At 45.9% G+C, this 22,461-nt stretch overlaps 1 protein-coding gene across 1 annotated transcript; it reads left to right on the top strand.

The window, feature by feature from the left end:
• The first annotated feature begins 12,622 nt into the window (after window positions 1-12,622).
• On the top strand, window positions 12,623-17,755 carry LOC123096900 (sodium/hydrogen exchanger 2). The gene is made up of 13 exons (XM_044518695.1): window positions 12,623-13,049; window positions 13,137-13,255; window positions 13,753-13,850; window positions 13,930-13,989; window positions 14,102-14,343; window positions 14,426-14,472; window positions 14,595-14,661; window positions 14,758-14,858; window positions 14,953-15,060; window positions 15,159-15,297; window positions 15,381-15,443; window positions 16,943-17,026; window positions 17,167-17,755. The coding sequence occupies exons 1-13, from the start codon at window positions 12,897-12,899 to the stop codon at window positions 17,509-17,511; spliced, it is 1,626 nt and encodes a 541-aa protein (XP_044374630.1). The 5' UTR covers window positions 12,623-12,896; the 3' UTR covers window positions 17,512-17,755.
• Window positions 17,756-22,461: the final 4,706 nt, after the last annotated feature.

Below are 22,461 nucleotides of genomic sequence, written 5' to 3' on the forward strand. Positions count from 1 at the left end.
GAGGGGGGCGGCGCCCCCTCTTTCCCTTCCTCTCTCCCTCTCCTTCCTTCCCCCTCTCTCTTCCCTTGTTGGAAACCTACTATGAATAGGATTCCTAGTAGGAATCCTACTTGGGGCGCACCCCATGAGGGCCGGACGGCCTCCCCCTTGCTCCTTTATATATGGGGGCAGGGGGCACCCCATAGACACACAAGTTGACAGTTGTCTTAGCCGTGTGCGGTGCCCCCCTCCACAGATTTCCACCTCGGTCATATCGTTGTAGTGCTTAGGCAAAGCCCTACGTCGGTAACTTCATCAACACCATAACCACGCCGTCGTGCTGACGGAACTCTCCCTCGGCTCAGCTAGATCAAGAGTACGAGGGACACCACCGAGCTGAACGTGTGCAGATCGCGGAGGTGCCGTGCGTTTGGTACTTGGATCGGTTGGATCGCGAAGACGTTCGACTACATCAACCGCGTTACTAAACGCTTCCGCTTTCGGTCTACGAGGGTAAGTGGACACACTCTCCCCGCTCGTTGCTATGCATCACCTAGATGGATCTTGCGTGTGCTTAGGTAAAATTTTGAAATACTACGTTCCCCAACACCAGGAAGTCCAGGTACATCCATAGGGCATTGTCCCCCGAGCAGTCTGGGAAGACCACCTCTATGAGAAGAAACCATAGGTATGCCCTCGCATACTGCTCCACGGTCCTCGGATCCGCATCTTGCATACGCTTGAACCAGAGCACGAAACCCAACAGTCTGGCTCTCCTGTAATACGGCTCGTAGCGGTTGTCGTACTTCATCTCAGAGACCTTGGTGTGGCCCCTCATACATAATGGCAGAAGCATCTGTCAATGTGCACACGAAAATAGTTAGTAAAAAATTTTGGGAAGGCAATTTTTTTATGCAAGACGTTGATCATTGTTATTTACCACTCCGTTCTCGATGTAACGGGCGCGATGACCGTTATCGAATGCCGAGTTAAGCATAGTGTAATAACTGTCGATCGCCGGACCAATGGGGGGAACAACAACATTTTGTTGTCAACATATAATCATCATATCATATTAAACCGTTCAACTAACATGAATCAAATCATATTCAACAATCATAAAAAAATACTATGAACATGAACTAGGGTTCATCTTCAAACTAGTTAATCAATCTTTTCAATCCATCATATCACATTGACCAATCATATCATATTCAACTAACATAAGCATAAGCATAAACAAAATATAACGTCCACGTGATTAATTCATTCATATAAATTTCTCCAACAACATCCACTATACATCATGCATCACATCATATTAACATGCCTCATAGCAAAATGAACATACGAGTTAACCATCCAACATGCATCATATCATCTTTTTTTTCAAAAACAAAAAACATGAAATAGGGTTCATCTTAAGCATATTTCCTCAAACAACATCCACTACACATCATGCATCATATCATATCAACATGCATTATATCAAAACAAATTCCCCCAACATGCATCATATAAAAAAATACCTTCAAAAAAATATATGAACTAGGGTTCATCTTCACACTACCATTCCAACTAGTGATTAGAGTTCATATCCAACACAATAGAACATCTAGAATCAACCTAAAACAATCCTAGGGTACACTTATTAAAAAATATATAGTTCAAAAATAGGGGTGATTTGAATCAAATAATGCGAATCGGAAGCTATTTGACTAAACCTAATTGGAGGGATCGGAGGAGCTTACTTTTCTCATTTCGGGGCCATCTCGATCCGCAAAAATGGTGAAGAAACGAAGAAGATCCGAGGGGGGAGTGGAGGAGATGAGAGAGGGGGCGAGAGAGAAGAACTCTCTGTTCTTGGGGGGGAGGGGCTGGGGTGGGGCGGGCGTCCCACAGCGTATAACTGTTCAGAACCTGTCGTCGGGGTCCTGGCGGTAGGATAATACAGGCTACCGCCATGACCAACGGTGGTAGGGTGGGACGGAGGGGGACGGCGGCCGTTTACGGTGCCATGTGGATTAGTTTTCTACTCCCGGAGGCCCTGATAGTAGGTTATGTAATCCTACCGCCGAGCTGTTGGAAATATGCCCTAGAGGCAATAATAAATGGTTATTGTTATATTTCTTTGTTCATGGTAATTGTCTATTATTCATGCTATAATTGTATTGTCCGGAAATCGTAATACATGTGTGAATACATAGACCACAAAGTGTCCCTAGTAAGCCTCTAGTTGACTAGCTCGTTGATCAACAGATAGTCATGGTTTCCTGACTATGGACATTGATGTCATTGATAACGGGATCACATCATTAGGAGAATGATGTGATGGACAAGACCCAATCCTAAGCATAGCATAAAAGATCGTGTAGTTTCGTTTGCTAGAGCTTTTCCAATGTCAAGTATCTTTTCCTTAGACCATGAGATCGTGCAACTCCCGGATACCGTAGGAGTGCTTTGGGTGTGCCAAACGTCACAACGTAACTGGGTGACTATAAAGGTGCACTACGGGTATCTCCGAAAGTGTCTGTTGGGTTGGCACGGATCGAGACTGGGATTTGTCACTCCGTGTGACGGAGAGGTATCTCTGGGCCCACTCGGTAATGCATCATCATAATGAGCTCAATGTGACTAAGGCGTTAGTCACGGGATCATGCATTGCGGTACGAGTAAAGAGACTTGCCGGTAACGAGATTGAACAAGGTATTGGGATACCGACGATCGAATCTCGGGCAAGTAACATACCGATTGACAAAGGGAATTGCATACGGATTGATTGAATCCTCGACACCGTGGTTCATCCGATGAGATCATCGTGGAACATGTGGGAGCCAACATGGGTATCCAGATCCCGCTGTTGGTTATTGACCGGAGAGGCGTCTCGGTCATGTCTGCATGTCTCCCGAACCCGTAGGGTCTACACACTTAAGGTTCGGTGACGCTAGGGTTGTAGAGATATATGTATGCGGAAACCCGAAAGTTGTTCGGAGTCCCGGATGAGATCCCGGACGTCACGAGAGGTTCCGGAATGGTCCGGAGGTGAAGAATTATATATAGGAAGTCCAGTTTCGGCCACCGGGAAAGTTTCGGGGGTTACCGGTATTGTACCGGGACCACCGGAAGGGTCCCGGGGGTCCACCGGGTGGGGCCACCTATCCCGGAGGGCCCTGTGGGCTGAAAGTGGAAGGGAACCAGCCCTTAGTGGGCTGGGGCGCCCCCCTTGGGCCTCCCCCCATGCGCCTAGGGTTGGGAACCCTAGGGGGGAGTTCCCCCTTGCCTTGGGGGGCAAGGCAACCCCTTCCCCCCCTTGTGGCCGCCGCCCCCCCTTGAGATCCCATCTCTTGGGGCCGGCGCCCCCCAGGGGGCCTATATAAAGGGGGGGAGGGAGGGCAGCACACAACAGCCTTGGGCGCCTCCCTCCTCCCCTGCAACACCTCTCTCTCTCGCGCGGAAGCTCGGCGAAGCCCTGCCAGAGAACCGCTACATCCACCACCACGCCGTCGTGCTGTTGGATCTCCATCAACCTCTCCTTCCCCCTTGCTGGATCAAGAAGGAGGAGACGTCGCTGCACCGTACGTGTGTTGAACGCGGAGGTGCCGTCTGTTCGGCACTCGGTCATCGGTGATTTGGATCACGGCGAGTACGACTCCATCATCCACGTTCATTGGAACGCTTCCGCTCGCGATCTACAAGGGTATGTAGATGCATTCCCTTCCCCTCGTTGCTAGTATACTCCATAGATGCATCTTGGTGAACGTAGAATTTTTTAAATTATGCTACGATTCCCAACAGTGGCATCATGAGCCAGGTCTATGCGTAGTTACTATGCACGAGTAGAACACAAAGAAGTTGTGGGCGTTGAGTTTGCCAATTCTTCTTGCCGCTACTAGTCGTTTCTTGTTTCGGCGGCATTGTAGGATGAAGCGGCCCGGACCGACCTTACACGTACGCTTACGTGAGACAGGTTCCACCGACTGACATGCACTAGTTGCATAAGGTGGCTAGCGGGTGTCTGTCTCTCCTACTTTAGTCGGAACGGATTCGATGAAAAGGGTCCTTATGAAGGGTAAATAGAAATTGGCAAATCACGTTGTGGTCATACGTAGGTAAGAAAACGTTCTTGCTAGAAACCTACAAACCACGTAAAAACTTGCAACAACAATTAGAGGACGTCTAACTTGTTTTTGCAGCAAGTGCTATGTGATGTGATATGGCCAGAAGATGTGATGAATGATATATGTGATGTATGAGATTGATCATATTCTTGTAATAGGAATCACGACTTGCATGTCGATGAGTATGACAACCGGCAGGAGCCATAGGAGTTGTCTTTATTATTTTGCATGACCTGCGTGTCATTGAATAACGCCATGTAATTTACTTTACTTTGTTGCTAAACGCGTTAGCCATACAAGTAGAAGTAATCGTTGGCGTGACGACTTCATGAAGACACAATGATGGAGATCATGATGATGGAGATCATGGTGTCATGCCGGTGACAAAGATGATCATGGTGCCCCGAAGATGGAGATCAAAGGAGCATGATGATATTGGCCATATCATGTCACTATTTGATTGCATGTGATGTTTATCATGTTTTTGCATCTTATTTGCTTAGAACGACGGTAGCAAGTAGGATGATCCCTTATAATAATTTCAAGAAAGTGTTCACCCTAACTGTGCACCGTTGCGAAGGTTCGTTGTTTCGAAGCACCACGTGATGATCGGGTGTGATAGATTCTAACGTTCGAATACAACGGGTGTTGACGAGCCTAGCATGTACAGACATGGCCTCGGAACACACGCAATACACTTAGGTTGACTTGACGAGCCTAGCATGTACAGACATGGCCTCGGAACACGGAGGACCGAAAGGTCGAGCATGAGTCGTATAGAAGATACGATCAACATGGAGATGTTCACCGATCTTGACTAGTCCGTCTCACGTGATGATCGGACACGGCCTAGTTGACTCGGATCATGTTTCACTTAGATGACTAGAGGGATGTCTATCTGAGTGGGAGTTCATTAAATAATTTGATTATATGAACTTAATTATCATGAACTTAGTCTAAAATCTTTACACTATGTATTGTAGATCAAATGGCCCACGTTGTCCTCAATTTCAACGCGTTCCTAGAGAAAACCAAGCTGAAAGATGATGGCAGCAATTATACGGACTGGGTCCGGAACCTGAGGCTCATCCTCATAGTAGCCAAGAAAGATTATGTCTTAGAAGCACCGCTAGGTGAAGCACCAATCCCTGAGAACCAAGACGTTATGAACGCTTGGCAGCAGCGTGCTGATGATTACTCCCTCGTTCAGTGCGGCATGCTTTACAGCTTAGAACCGGGTCTCCAAAAGCGTTTTGAGAAACATGGAGCATATGAGATGTTCGAGGAGCTGAAACTGGTTTTTCAAGCTCATGCCCGGGTCGAGAGATATGAAGTCTCCGACAAGTTCTTCAGCTGTAAAATGGAGGAGAACAGTTCTGTTAGTGAGCACATACTCAGAATGTCTGGGTTGCACAACCGCTTGTCTCAGCTGGGAGTTAATCTCCCGGATGACGCGGTCATTGACAGAATCCTCCAGTCGCTTCCACCAAGCTACAAGAGCTTTGTGATGAACTACAATATGCAGGGGATGGAAAAGACCATTCCCGAGGTATATTCAATGCTGAAATCAGCGGAAGGGGAGATCAGAAAAGAACATCAAGTGTTGATGGTGAATAAAACCACTAAGTTCAAGAAGGGCAAGGGTAAGAAGAACTTCAAGAAGGACGGCAAGGGAGTTGCCGCGCCCGGTAAACCAGTTACCGGGAAGAAGTCAAAGAATGGACCCAAGCCCGAGACTGAGTGCTTTTATTGCAAGGGAAGTGGTCACTGGAAGCGGAACTGCCCCAAATATTTAGCGGACAAGAAGAAGGCCGGCAACACCCAAGGTATATGTGATATACAAGTAATTGATGTGTACCTTACCAGTACTCGTAGTAGCTCCTGGGTATTTGATACCGGTGCGGTTGCTCATATTTGTAACTCAAAGCAGGAACTACGGAATAAACGGAGACTGGCAAAGGACGAGGTGACGATGCGCGTCGGGAATGGTTCCAAGGTCGATGTGATCGCCGTTGGCACGCTACCTCTGCATCTACCCACGGGATTAGTTTTAAACCTCAATAATTGTTATTTAGTGCCAGCTTTGAGCATGAACATTGTATCTGGATCTCGTTTAATTCGAGATGGCTACTCATTTAAATCTGAGAATAATGGTTGTTCTATTTATTTGAGAGATATGTTTTATGGTCATGCCCCGCTGGTCAATGGTTTATTTTTGATGAATCTCGAACGTGATGTTACACATGTTCATAGTGTGAATACCAAAAGATGTAAAGTTGATAACGATAGTCCCACATACTTGTGGCACTGCCGCCTTGGTCACATTGGTGTCAAGCGCATGAAGAAGCTCCATGCAGATGGACTTTTGGAGTCTCTTGATTACGAATCATTTGACACGTGCGAACCATGCCTCATGGGTAAGATGACCAAGACTCCGTTCTCCGGAACAATGGAGCGAGCAACCAACTTATTGGAAATCATACATACCGATGTGTGCGGTCCAATGAGTGTTGAGGCTCGCGGAGGATATCGTTATGTTCTCACTCTCACTGATGATTTAAGTAGATATGGGTATGTCTACCTAATGAAACACAAGTCTGAAACCTTTGAAAAGTTCAAGGAATTTCAGAGTGAAGTCGAGAATCAACGTGACAGGAAAATAAAATTCTTACGATCAGATCGTGGTGGAGAATATTTAAGTCACGAATTTGGTACACACTTAAGGAAATGTGGAATAGTTTCACAACTCACGCCGCCTGGAACACCTCAGAGAAATGGTGTGTCCGAACGTCGTAATCGCACTCTATTGGATATGGTGCGATCTATGATGTCTCTTACCGATTTACCGCTCTCATTTTGGGGTTATGCTTTAGAGACTGCCGCATTCACTTTAAATAGGGCACCGTCTAAATCCGTTGAGACGACACCGTATGAATTATGGTTTGGGAAGAAACCTAAGCTGTCGTTTCTAAAAGTTTGGGGATGCGATGCTTATGTCAAGAAACTTCAACCTGAAAAGCTCGAACCCAAATCGGAAAAATGCGTCTTCATAGGATACCCTAAGGAAACTATTGGGTATACCTTCTACCTCAGATCCGAAGGCAAGATCTTCGTTGCCAAGAACGGGTCCTTTCTAGAGAAGGAGTTTCTCTCGAAAGAATTGAGTGGGAGGAAAGTGGAACTTGATGAGGTGATAGTCACCCCTTCCGAACCGGAAAGTAGCGCAGCGCGGGAAAATGTTCCTGTGGTGCCTACACCGACTGGGGAGGAAGTTAATGATGATGATCATGAAACTTCAGATCAAGTTACTGAACTTCGTAGGTCCACAAGGACACGTTCCGCACCAGAGTGGTACGGCAACCCTGTCCTGGAAATCATGTTGTTAGACAACGGTGAACCTTCGAACTATGAAGAAGCGATGGCGGGCCCGGATTCCGACAAATGGCTAGAAGCCATGAAATCCGAGATAGAATCCATGTATGAAAACAAAGTATGGACTTTGACTGACTTGCCCGATGAGCGGCGAGCCATAGAAAACAAATGGATCTTTAAGAAGAAGACGGACGCAGATGGTAATGTGACCATCTACAAAGCTCGACTTGTCGCTAAGGGTTATCGACAAGTTCAAGGGGTTGACTACGATGAGACTTTCTCACCCGTAGCGAAGCTGAAGTCCGTCCGAATCATGTTAGCAATTGCCGCATACTATGATTATGAGATATGGCAGATGGACGTCAAAACGGCATTCCTTAACGGCTTCCTTAAGGAAGAGTTGTATATGATGCAGCCGGAAGGTTTTGTCGATCCTAAGAATGCTAACAAAGTATGCAAGCTCCAACGCTCAATCTATGGGCTGGTGCAAGCATCTCGGAGTTGGAACATTCGCTTTGATGAGATGATCAAAGCGTTTGGGTTTACACAGACTTATGGAGAAGCCTGTGTTTACAAGAAAGTGAGTGGGAGCTCTGTAGCATTTCTCATATTATATGTGGATGACATACTATTGATGGGAAATGATATAGAATTCTTGGAAAGTATAAAGGCCTATTTGAATAAGTGTTTTTCAATGAAGGACCTTGGAGAAGCTGCTTATATATTAGGCATCAAGATCTATAGAGATAGATCAAGACGCCTCATTGGTCTTTCACAGAGTACATACCTTGACAAGATATTGAAGAAGTTCAATATGGATCAGTCCAAGAAGGGGTTCTTGCCTGTATTGCAAGGTGTGCAATTGAGCACGGCTCAATGCCCGACCACGGCAGAAGATATAGAAGAGATGAGTGTCATCCCCTATGCCTCGGCCATAGGGTCTATTATGTATGCCATGCTGTGTACCAGACCTGATGTAAACCTTGCCGTAAGTTTGGTAGGAAGGTACCAAAGTAATCCCGGCAAGGAACACTGGACAGCGGTCAAGAATATCCTGAAGTACCTGAAGAGGACTAAGGATATGTTTCTCGTTTATGGAGGTGACGAAGAGCTCGTCGTAAAGGGTTACGTCGACGCTAGCTTCGACACAGATCTGGATGACTCGAAGTCACAGACCGGATACGTGTATATTTTGAATGGAGGAGCAGTAAGCTGGTGCAGTTGCAAGCAAAGCGTCGTGGCGGGATCTACATGTGAAGCGGAGTACATGGCAGCCTCGGAGGCAGCACAGGAAGCAGTCTGGATGAAGGAGTTCATTACCGACCTAGGGGTGATTCCCAATGCGTCGGGCCCGATGACTCTCTTCTGTGACAACACTGGAGCTATTGCCCTTGCGAAGGAGCCCAGGTTTCACAGGAAGACCAGGCATATCAAGCGTCGCTTCAACTCCATTCGTGAAAGTGTTCAAAATGGAGACATAGATATTTGTAAAGTACACACGGACCTGAATGTAGCAGATCCGTTGACTAAACCTCTCCCTAGGGCAAAACATGATCAACACCAGGACGCAATGGGTGTTCGATTCATCACAATGTAACTAGATTATTGACTCTAGTGCAAGTGGGAGACTGTTGGAAATATGCCCTAGAGGCAATAATAAATGGTTATTATTATATTTCTTTGTTCATGGTAATTGTCTATTATTCATGCTATAATTGTATTGTCCGGAAATCGTAATACATGTGTGAATACATAGACCACAAAGTGTCCCTAGTAAGCCTCTAGTTGACTAGCTCGTTGATCAACAGATAGTCATGGTTTCCTGACTATGGACATTGGATGTCATTGATAACGGGATCACATCATTAGGAGAATGATGTGATGGACAAGACCCAATCCTAAGCATAGCATAAAAGATCGTGTAGTTTCGTTTGCTAGAGCTTTTCCAATGTCAAGTATCTTTTCCTTAGACCATGAGATCGTGCAACTCCCGGATACCGTAGGAGTGCTTTGGGTGTGCCAAACGTCACAACGTAACTGGGTGACTATAAAGGTGCACTACGGGTATCTCCGAAAGTGTCTGTTGGGTTGGCACGGATCGAGACTGGGATTTGTCACTCCGTGTGACGGAGAGGTATCTCTGGGCCCACTCGGTAATGCATCATCATAATGAGCTCAATGTGACTAAGGCGTTAGTCACGGGATCATGCATTGCGGTACGAGTAAAGAGACTTGCCGGTAACGAGATTGAACAAGGTATTGGGATACCGACGATCGAATCTCGGGCAAGTAACATACCGATTGACAAAGGGAATTGCATACGGATTGATTGAATCCTCGACACCGTGGTTCATCCGATGAGATCATCGTGGAACATGTGGGAGCCAACATGGGTATCCAGATCCCGCTGTTGGTTATTGACCGGAGAGGCGTCTCGGTCATGTCTGCATGTCTCCCGAACCCGTAGGGTCTACACACTTAAGGTTCGGTGACGCTAGGGTTGTAGAGATATATGTATGCGGAAACCCGAAAGTTGTTCGGAGTCCCGGATGAGATCCCGGACGTCACGAGAGGTTCCGGAATGGTCCGGAGGTGAAGAATTATATATAGGAAGTCCAGTTTCGGCCACCGGGAAAGTTTCGGGGGTTACCGGTATTGTACCGGGACCACCGGAAGGGTCCCGGGGGTCCACCGGGTGGGGCCACCTATCCCGGAGGGCCCCGTGGGCTGAAAGTGGAAGGGAACCAGCCCTTAGTGGGCTGGGGCGCCCCCCTTGGGCCTCCCCCCATGCGCCTAGGGTTGGGAACCCTAGGGGGGAGTTCCCCCTTGCCTTGGGGGGCAAGGCAACCCCTTCCCCCCTTGTGGCCGCCGCCCCCCCTTGAGATCCCATCTCTTGGGGCCGGCGCCCCCCCAGGGGGCCTATATAAAGGGGGGGAGGGAGGGCAGCACACAACAGCCTTGGGCGCCTCCCTCCTCCCCTGCAACACCTCTCTCTCTCGCGCAGAAGCTCGGCGAAGCCCTGCCTGAGAACCGCTACATCCACCACCACGCCGTCGTGCTGTTGGATCTCCATCAACCTCTCCTTCCCCTTGCTGGATCAAGAAGGAGGAGACGTCGCTGCACCGTACGTGTGTTGAACGCGGAGGTGCCGTCCGTTCGGCACTCGGTCATCGGTGATTTGGATCACGGCGAGTACGACTCCGTCATCCACGTTCATTGGAATGCTTCCGCTCGCGATCTACAAGGGTATGTAGATGCACTCCCTTTCCCTCGTTGCTAGTATACTCCATAGATGCATCTTGGTGAACGTAGATTTTTTTTTAATTATGCTACGATTCCCAACACGAGCCCCCTGACGATAGGAAAAAAAGTCAGATTTCAAAAAAAAAACCGAACTGGGGCCAGATCCTTCTAAAGTAGCCAAAAGGATGAAAAGGCCCAAAAACCACCCAGAGGAAGAAGAATCCCGAACAAATCACCACCGCGGTGGGTCCCTACAGGCAGGCAGAAGCTGGAGCCTGGAGCCTTCGAGTCATACGAGGTGGCCCCCAACGAGAGGACTCGCTCATTCATTCATCTGTGGTGTCCTGCAGCGCGGGGACAGCCCGCTCCTTGGTGGGCCTACGCCACTCTCGCGCCACCGTCACTTCAAATCAAATTGAAAAAGGCGATTATTAGTATATCTATCCCTAATAATAAAGCACGGATTGACTCCGTGGGTTCACCGTCACAATACGCTTTCTTCCTGTGAATTTACACTTTCAATTTGAATTTAAAACATATACACGAGATGGTACTAAAGCGTAAGAAAAAAAACAAACCATTTTTCCGTCGTTCGAGGCAGGCCGTATTATTTCGCCCGGAATTCGCAGCGACAACCTGCGTGGGCCATCTACGCTAGCAAAGACCAAAAAAAAAATTGTGCAGTACGTGTGGATCGAACTCACATCCTCCCACTAAGGGAGTAAGACCTAGACCAACTGAGCTAGCAATTGTTAGTGTCTTGAAGGAGAGTTCAACTCATGATGAAATAGTCCCACCTCGACTATTTACATCCACCCACACCAGTTAATATACGTGCAGAATTTGCACCTACCCAGAAGCTGGTTGCTGGATGATTACCACCTAGGTGGTGACTGATGAGATAATGGATGTATGCAGATTGTCATGGAGTCTGGGAGATCAGCGGAACTGACAGGTTGAATTAATGTACATTTTGCTCTATCCTTAATACATGGCACATGACATCTTGACAGCCTGGGGACGCATGAGTGTGAATATACCATTGAACTGCTATCCTGGAATATTCACTTTTACTAAAGTCTAAAAATACTACTCCTCCCGTTCCATAACATAAGAGCGTTTTTGACACTACATTATTTGTGGTTGTGCTACATTATAAAGAACTAGAATTGTATTTATTTATTTTGCCTCGATTGCAAGGTTGTTGGCACATGTTTCTATAAATAGTGTGGATGCAACTTATACATGGTTCATCTTTCATGTAAATGATTTTTGACTCTCGGCATGGGGCCAAATTATGTAGAACTTGAAAATGAACCTTTAAGTAAGTTTACAAAATTTCTGCAAAAAATACTCACCTGCTTATGGATATATACTACATATCACTAGATTATTGATAAAAAAATACGTTGTGATGCCACCTAAACAATTTTTTTAAATGAATAGATTATGCTTGCTGCAACTATCACTTCCCTCAATTCGTTTGCTTGCTCCTGCAATTATTATTCTAGGTTAGTTTGCTTGCTGCTATTACTTCATATTTATTGAAGTTCAAGAATGAACAAATAATTAAAAAATGAACTAACAATCAAGAGGTGGTTGTTCAGACAGATCAATTTACTTGAAATCATAACCCATGCTGATGAAATGAACCAATTTCTTATCATCAGCGAGCGTTGTCCAACGACATGGTTCTTAAGCTGGCAGATTCATAGGAAGCTGTGTTTTTTCTTCCATTGCAACCCACGGGCATTTGTGCTAGTATTAGATAGAAGAAGAAGAAAAAAACAAGCTAATGAAATCGTTCCGTGTTCCTCTTCCTGCTCCAACAAACAGAAGAGGAAAACAGGAGGAGTTCGTTGGCCGCACGTGGCGCCACTGAGAGACGGCCCATAAAAATCCCCAAACAAACTTCCTGGATCCCCTGCCTGTTTCCTCGCGCCGTCGCTTTCCACGGATCTTTCTTTCTCTCCTCCACCTGCCTTGGCCGCGAAGGCGCCACCTTTCCCCAGACCCGCCGGCCGACCTCTGCCTCTGCGCCGCTCGTCTCGTCTCCTCTCCTCTTTTGTCTTGTCGTGTAACACAAGGCAGGCTCCTGCTCTCGCTGTGGACTTCCAAGGCAGGCGTGGGGGACTCAATTTGGTTTTCATAGATTGAGATTGATTTCGGTGCTCGGAGGGCGGGATGATGGGGTTGGGGCTGGGCGACCCGCCGGCGGATTACGGCTCCATCATGGCGGTGGGGTTGTTCGTCGCGCTCATGTGCATCTGCATCATCGTCGGCCACCTCCTCGAGGAGAATCGCTGGATGAACGAGTCCACCACCGCGCTCTTGCTTGTCAGTACCGTCCTGTCTGCTCCTCTGTCTCTCTGTGTGTGTTTGTTGTGGTTGCTTGATTTGATCCTTGCGCGCGTGGGTCTGCAGGGGCTGGGCGCTGGCACGGTCATCCTCTTCGCGTCCAGCGGGAAAAACTCGCGCTTAATGGTCTTCAGCGAGGATTTGTTCTTCATCTATCTGCTCCCACCCATCATTTTCAATGCAGGGTATGTTCTTCTTATGCAAATTACTACAGTATGTATGCACTAGTCTTGCGCTGCTTTCTCTTGTGTATCATTCATGAGAATCCTTCTCTTGAGAGAAATTGAAATTAATGAATAGGGTCACTGATTTGCTGTGCTCCATGCTGGAGACTAACATAACTGTTCTGATTTTAGGAGTGTCCCATATTATCGATTCCTCTTTTATTGCAAAATTTGGTTTTCTAGGTTAAGATGATGGAAACTACCCAAGGTTTTCGAGTCGACGAGTCGTTCTGGGGTAGCGACTCTTGAATAGTCGACCCTGCAGTCGCGACTAATCGTTCGACTTGAAAACAGTAACTATCTTATGCATAAATCATACTCTTTAATAACTGAATGTGACTATATCTTTTAGAGTAACAAGGAAGGCTGATAGTAGTTTAGATATTAACTGCAAGTTTGGCTTAAGGAGCCTAACAGTTGCATGGCTCACACTACTCTTTTCCCCTATCCCTGACCAGGTTCCAAGTGAAGAAGAAACAATTCTTCCGCAACTTCATGACTATTACATTGTTTGCTGTAGTTGGGACCTTGATCTCCTTCAGTATAATATCCCTTGGTAGGTTCTCTCCCTCTCAAAATTTCACTCGGCATGTTGCTTTGTTGCTCATCTGTCTCACTGGCCCAATCTATCACAGGTGCGATGGGGCTAATATCAAGGCTGAACATAGGCTCCCTTGAGCTTGGAGATTACCTCGGTCAGTTCTTTAACATGGAGTATAAAACTTTTCCATTAACCTAAGTATAAGAATTTCCATTGCGTGTCTGCTCTTCTTGCTTTTGACTCTTTCTGCACGTTCGCTTTTTCAGCACTTGGGGCAATATTCTCGGCAACGGACTCTGTTTGCACCTTGCAGGTGTTAAGCCAAGATGAGACACCCTTCTTGTACAGTTTGGTGTTTGGTGAAGGTGTTGTTAATGATGCGACATCAGTTGTGTTGTTCAATGCAATCCAGAACTTTGATCTTGGAAATTTCAGTAGCCTCAAATTCTTACAGTTCATTGGAAATTTCCTCTATCTATTCGGCGCCAGCACCTTTCTTGGAGTAGCTGTAAGTTCTGTCCTGGTTCCACCTTTGGCTTTGTTAACTTGTCAAGTTCTGCCGTCTCACTGAATTCGTGTTGTTACTGCAGAGTGGACTTCTCAGTGCTTATGTCATCAAGAAACTGTACTTTGGCAGGTTGGTACTTGACACATTGAATTGTGTGCTTGATATGATACCTGTGTCACCAATCTCAATACAATTTCAGATTTTCTAATATGCTTTTATGATTTGTTCCTCTAATTTGGCATTTTTTCCAGGCACTCCACTGATCGTGAAGTTGCTATTATGATGCTCATGGCTTATTTATCTTACATGTTGGCTGAAGTAAGCACCCTGCACTACTAACTTCACATAGATACTACACAATCTGTCACTATCAGCTAGCTCTAATTGATATTGACTGGTTGCTTTGTGTTGCAGTTGCTTGATTTGAGTGGTATTCTCACGGTTTTCTTCTGTGGTATTGTAATGTCACACTATACCTGGCACAACGTAACAGAGAGTTCCAGGGTCACAACCAAGTAAGTATCTGCATTGTTTGTATCAGAAATACATGTGAATCCATCATTTGACATCTGAACTTCGCTGATGCTTATGTCATTCTATGCACAACAGGCATGCCTTCGCCACGTTGTCATTCATCTCTGAGACGTTTCTCTTTCTCTATGTTGGCATGGATGCATTGGATATAGAGAAGTGGAAGATTGTTAGTGAAACATATAGGTATGTTCTCTATCTGCTTCTTTCCATGTGTTTAGTAACATATTTGTTGTTCACATCCAGACAGTTTTGTTTTGTAACACATTTTCTGTACTATGCAGCCCAATGAAATCTATTGCCTTGAGCTCCATTATTTTGGCATTGGTACTGGTTGCAAGAGCTGCATTTGTTTTCCCACTATCTTATCTCTCCAATTTGACCAAAGAAACTCCAGGGGAGAAGATCTCTATTAGGCAGCAAGTGAGTGTCATATTAGAAACATCTTATGTATGTTATGTCCTTTCAAGAATACTCCTGTTACTTACATGATGTGGGTTATTCAGGTTATTATTTGGTGGGCGGGTCTCATGAGAGGTGCCGTGTCAATTGCATTGGCCTACAATAAGGTAAAATATTGTGTCTGATCTATTCCATATGTGCTTTGGGTGCTATGCATGATCAAGTTTTCTAGTCTCAGTGTTTTATCATACTTAATAAGTACTCCCTCCATTCCATAATTCTTGTCGTGGTTTTAGTTCATTCCATAATTCTTGTCGTGGTTTTAGTTCACATTTGAACTAAAACCACGACAAGAATTATGGAACGGAGGGAGTATATGCTAATGTAACACCTCATTCTTTATTAGAATTCTGTCATTAAGAACAGATATACCAAATTTGTGACTTAAATGGGAATTCAGACCAAATTTGTGAAAACAAATCATTGTGAATATGCAATTTGCGTGCCGAACTTTGCTTATATACCTTCCACCGGTACACTTCAACCATCATTGGTGAACAAATTTCATGAAAAATCATAGTAGGGAGTAGCATAATTTACATACTTTTGGAAAAATTGAACGTGTCCTGCTTGACTGCATCTATCAGCCTGGAATACCCATTATAGCCTGTTTGGTTGGGGGATATTAAAGGTAGGGAATAGGAATTTAAGGGGTAGGTGACATATAATCCATTGTTTGATTGGAGGGCAAGGGAATTGAGGTGGGATGGGGAAAGAGAGAATTAAGGAGGTCAATTCCCACGTACGTTAATTCATGTGGGAAGTTATTTTCTCTCAAATTGCCTTTACTATTCCCGCCACACACCAAATGGGATTGGACAATTCAACTTCCCATGCCTAATCCCAAACTAAACTCCCACATGTAAACTCCCATTCCCTTTCCTCGTTCTAGCCAAACACGCTGTTAGTTGTTGGAGCAGGTTATAACATGCAACTTATGGAGTATTGTTTCATGAACTTAGCATGTCTGAAGCAAAAAGGTGAATTCAAGGCCGGAATATCTTCGACATTCACTCCCTACTGATGGACGTTTGTAAAATAGCACTACCTGCATAGTAGCCCTGTATCGATAACCAAAAACCTGTTATACAAGCACAACCTACCTTCTTGTTTTGTCAGTATAGTTGACGTATTTAGTTGTGACATGTGATGGAACTTAACTATAGCTAAAGATCTGAAGAAGATATTATGTGTAGGACATCTCACAATGAGGACAGGATATCCTCACTATATTGGATTCGTTATCTTTTTTAAATAAATCACCTATCCAAAAAATCATTCTGATTTAAAAGGAGTCATCAACAAATCAAGAATGTGTTATTTCCCCCCATTTCAAAAAATTACAATAAAAAATATCCTGCCAAAAATTGAAAACATGTGGTTAAAGGAAATGATAGTAAGCATATATCTTTTTGAGTGTCACTCTTTTTTAGAAAGAAATATTAATATATCATTGTAATATGATATCTCAATTAGGGTGTGCGTGCCCGTGTAGCTGGTTTATTTGCAAATGAAACTGCTCCAGGAAAAGGCTGGATTTTTGCTTATGTATGTTCATGTTGTTTGCATTCGTGCTTTGTCTAACTAGTCATTTTATCACTTGCAGTTTGCAAAATCAGGGCACACTCAGCTCCCTAGCAATGCTATCATGATCACCAGTACAATAATTATTGTTCTTTTCAGCACAATTGTAAGTTTCCTCTTCCTCTTAAATAATGCCATACATCCTTCCATTCAGGGCAACAAAATCTCTAATATGAACAACCACATAATATGGAAGCCAACCTCCAGACAATTACTCATATTATCACATCTTTTACGTTTCATCAGGTCTTTGGGCTACTGACTAAGCCATTGATCAGACTCCTGATTCCAGCGAGGCACCTCACTAGGGAAGTGAGTGCCCTTTCTGAGCCATCCAGCCCAAAGTCCTTCCTTGAACAGCTGCCCGGGAATGGGCCTGAGACGGATCTCGAGAACGCTGTGAGCATACGCCGCCCGACGAGCCTCCGGATGCTCCTGGCGAGTCCAACACGGTCAGTCCACCACTACTGGCGCAAGTTTGACAACGCCTTCATGCGGCCGGTGTTCGGAGGTCGAGGCTTCGTCCCATTTGTCCCTGGATCTCCCACCGAAAGCAGTGTACCATTACTAGCCCATGGAAGTGAGAACTAGAGGACTGCACAGAAGAGGAAGGGGATTATCTGACAGGAAAAGAAGTTTTGTAAATTAGCTACAGTGAGTGTAATTGCTGTAAATCTGAGGTAGAACGGTTCTTCGTAGCTGCTCATTTAGGCTAATTTCCTGACCTGCATACAGTTTTTTTAGCTGACCTGCATAGAGTTGTGTATATCTCACTAGCCACTGCACATTATAAAGGAGTATTCGCCCGTAAAGTGCACCTGGAGGCTGAGCTTGAGGGAGGTCTTTACTTTTTTCAGTGAAAATACTATTTCCATGCCTAAAATATTCTGAAAAAAAAACACATAATCATATATTTGTAGTATACTCATATGTGATGTACACAAAAAGGACAAATACATAGATTAAAATGGGCTTTCTCTGTTGTATTTGGACCAGATATTTGTGTTTTTCTATTAGTCTTCAAATAATCGCATTAGTTAATGAAATCTTACACATAGTTGAAGAAGCCCTATGCCAAAAAAAGGACGGAAGGACTTTTTTCTTTTCTTATGGCATATGGAAAGAACCGTAAGACTTGCGAGGTAAATTTACCTCACGCATCTATATACTGCTAAAATAATTGGAAGAAGACCAGATCGTGGGAGGGCTCTGCCATTTTCCGAACGATCTCCACCAGTCCACCGGGCAAACTTGACAATTTTGACCTGGAAACGAAATAAATTCACAGAATGAACTGGGTGCGAAACTATTTCACACCCCTGACCCTTTTGTGTAGCGCCCGCCACGCCGGCGCCACACCCTACGGTGCAGCGCCTAGCTCCGGGGCGTTGCACCTCTGTCCACCGTGGCAGCCCATGGGCCCGCACCCAGCAGTGCAACGCCTCCGAGCTAGGCGCTGCACCTGTAATGTGCAGCGCCTAGCCGCTAGGCGCTACACGTGTAATGTGCAGCGCCTAGCCGCTAGGCGCTGCACTGTGACTTATCCAGCCACTTGGCTGGCCCCCCTCCCCCACCCCCACCCCCCCCCCACCACACACTCTCTCACTCTCTCCCCGAGCTTTGCCCCCTCTCCCACTCTCCCCCCCTCTCAAATCTTCTTCCAAATCTTGCAAATTTGAAGAATTTGTCCGTGGATTTCGAAGTCAAACCCTCCCTCAAGGTAATAATCTCCGATCCCCTTGTTTTGATCGAAGTAAAGTTCTCCCATTGCTCATTTGTTGGTAGTTTGGGAAAACCCTAGTTTTGTTTGGATCTAGAGATTTGCATGGAGATGTGAGATGTTTGTTTGCCAATTTCTATGATTAGGCTTTCTTAGTATGCTAGGGTTATTCTTATGGGTGTTCTTATGTTGGTGCTAGGGTTAGGTTTAGGGCTAGGGTTATTGTTAGGGTTATGGTTATGGTTAGGGTTATGGTTATGGTTAGGGTTAGGGTTGTTGTTTCATATATATATTAGGGTTTGTATTCGGTGTTAATCCATGGATTAGTACTCATGGAAGCAATGTTACCTTGTGTTCATTGCTTATAGGGATGGGAAGAACATGTGTGTTTGTTCATCATGGGGACAAAGACGCCTTTTTGAAAGGCAATAAAGAACCGGACCCGGATGAGTTTGACATGGTGTTTGATAGTAGTCCTAGCTATGCGGAGCTCTTGCAACAAGTTAGGAAAGATTTGAATTGGATGGACCCTAATGATATCATTGAGTTGGAGGGAAGGCATAATGTTGGTTTTGGAATGCACATCCGTTGGAAGACAATGCGTGTAAACTCGGAGCAACGTTGGGTTGCATACAAGGAGACGGTGGCCGAATCACTAGACAAGGCTCTTGAGTTATTTGCAACGAAGAAGGTTGATTCAAGTTTGCATTTGGACTTGAACCGGAACCCCTCCCCTTTGGTTGCTAGTAGCCCCCCATCCTTGAAGCGAGATGAAATTGTCGAACCTCTTTTGACCCAAGAAGTGAGGCCAACATTGAGCTCTTATAGAAACAACCAAGATGAATCTTTGCAAGAGGACAATGATGAGTATGCGGACGATGACAATGAAGTTGATCTCCATGACAACAATGTGGGTGATCTCGACAAATATCATTTGTAAGAGACAATGGACCATTCCATCCCTTTTTCCCGTGCATATGCATCGGACTCGGATGACGATGGTCCCGATGAACAAGTTGATGCGGAGGGGTTCACGGTGAAGGAGGCCGAAGCTTTCGAGAAGGTATTTGGTCGGAATCATCGGACTACATTGTTAAAGGATGTTAGTCTCGCGGATGAAGCCGTGGTAGATGGTGGCCAATGTGTACCTCTTGGGGTTAGGCCAAGCTCTCACCGTGATTTGGTAGACGACAAGAACCGGATTGCTAAAGGTTCTAAGTTCGACAGCTTGTTGGATATCAGTGGTGGAACACCCGATGTGGCAGGTGAAGCTCAACCGCCCAGTTGCATATCAGTGGGCACCGCATATGCCAGAGATCCCTATCCCTAATGCACATCGGATTAAGCCTGAACTCTATAGGGTTACCAAAACTCTCTCCTTTTCCATACGGCTCCCATTCCACCTGCAAAATGGGATTGAATGCAAAATTGATATCGAGTGAAGATACAAGCATGATAATCACTTATGCAAGGTCGGTTCACCTGCTCAGGCGTGATCGCGTCCAGCTCGCTCTTGTACAACTTGTACATTACCGAGGGATCGTCCGTCGTCTCATTTAACACATCCCACTTGTAAGCCCAAGTGGGGAGCCATAGTGGGTCGTCTTTATCGTCCCAATCCTCGTACTTCACGGTCTTAGGTCGTCCAACCGGCAAACGCTCCCAGCTCCATATGGAAAGTGCGAGCAGACAACCACCAATACCTCCAGTGTGCCTACAACTGGCATCGTCCAACTACACATAAAAAAGAACATGGTCAAATTTGCCGCAAGAGCGCATTGATAATGTATCAATGAAGTGAAAAGGAAACAACTTCATACCTGTCGATACAAGTAAGCTAGTGTCGCTGAACCCCAACTCCATTTGCTATCGAAGACGGTCAACGCCTTCAGCCACATCCATGGAGCATTCTTGCCTGTGCCATCAGCAAACATTGTCCTCGATATCACGTACCACATGTAGACACGAGCATATGTCTTCACCATGTCCTCATTAGCATCATCGGGGCAATGACAGAAGTTCGATGATATCCACGTGAAAGTAGCGCCCGCTGCGACTCTTTCCTTCTTCTTATGTTCTGCTTCTGGCTCCCGAGGCTCCGGAGGAACCATACCGATAAGGGCTTGCATCTGCGCGCGCCACCCTTCAGAATCGGTGTTCATACATAAAGGATTGCCATCGATAGGAAGACCGGTGATCATAGCAATATCCTGCAGCGTCACGGTCATCTCCCCGGTCCGAAGATGGAAAGTGTGTGTCTCCGGCCTCCAATGATCAATAAGCGCGGTGAGTGCTGCAACATTGTTGGGTGGCGTCGACCGGCGGACCAACTCAATGAAAGGGAGAAGTCCCGCCTCCCTAACATAAGGTGTGTACCGCTCATCATAGCGCATCTCTCCAAGGCTGATCCCGTGAGACCGAAGCTTCAGAGGTGCAAGCTCCTACAAACAAACAAATCATAACATTACATATGGGGCATTTGTGTTTGAAAAAACATACGAAATTCATAACACCGGCCACTTTCAGTATTACCCGCTACTGCACCGACATAGCGTACGATCGGTGTTGTTTGTCCCAATGATCATCGAGAAGCCAAACCATCCTAACAATTTCAACAAAGCATTCTTGTCAACACGATTATCTTTTCAATTCAAAAAAACTAAAGTAGGCCTACTACATGCAAGATTCAAAGCATATGTATCCAAAGCATTTTCTCAATACGAGTATAATTTTAGTACAAATAAACTAAACTAGGCCTACTTCATACAAATAACTTCTCCATAGAAATAACATGTCAATCTATGTATCCAAACTATATAAATAACATGTCAACCTATCTATCCAAACCACGTTCTAATCTAACAAGGGTTCCCCAAATCTAATATATGCAAGATTCAAACAAAAGTTGCCCAAATCTAATACATGCAAGATTCAAACAAGGGTTCCCCAAATCTTCAAAATATAATATTTTCTATGGATAGAAAGAAGGGGATCGGAGGAGAGTACCTTCTACGATGGATTGGTGAAGAAATGCACGGACCAAATCGTCGGATCGGAAGGATTTGGGAGAGGGGATTGAGAGGGGGAGTGCAGATGGCCACCGCCCTGTTTTTCTGTAACTGCCAATGGGGAGGGTGGGGGAGGAGAGGGCTGGCGCGTTTGCATATAAGTCACAGTGCAGCGCCTAGCCGCTTGGCGCTGCACATTACACGTGTAGCGCCTAGCATGTGCGGCGCCTAGCTCGGAGGCGTTGCACTGCTGGGTGCGGGCCCATAGGCTGCCACGGTGAACAGAGGTGCAACGCCCCGGAGCTAGGCGCTGCACCGTAGAGTGTGGCGCCGGCGTGGCGGGCGCTACATAAAAGAGTTAGGGGTGTGAAATAGTTTCGCACCCAATTCATTTTGTGAATTTATTTCGTTTTCAGGTCAAAATTGTCAAATTTGCCAGTCCACCGCCGCTATGCCCGACCAGTTTCGCACGCAGCCGCGGCGGTTCCCGTTCTCCAGAGGCCAGCGAACCAGGTCACTCTGTCCATGCGGCCGCGAACCTGCTCCGGTGGATTTGCAGAAGAGAAGAGGTCGTCCCACCGGCGGGATCGAGTTCAACAGAAGCGAGGACGTAAAGTCTGACCTCGACCTCAGTGCCAGGGCGCTCGGTCGTGTCGACGCGCTCCGCGAGCTCGGGGACTGTATTTCTCTCCTCTCCCACCCCTCACCTCGCTGATTGAAAGGAACGCGAGATTTCACAGGCCATTGAGTCATCATGGTCTATGCATCATCGACCTCCTCTTAAGTTTGGTCGCTCCTCCTACTTCATGCGTC

Source organism: Triticum aestivum, chromosome 4D (assembly GCF_018294505.1).
Source record: "Triticum aestivum cultivar Chinese Spring chromosome 4D, IWGSC CS RefSeq v2.1, whole genome shotgun sequence".
NCBI classification, from domain to species: Eukaryota; Viridiplantae; Streptophyta; class Magnoliopsida; order Poales; family Poaceae; genus Triticum; species Triticum aestivum.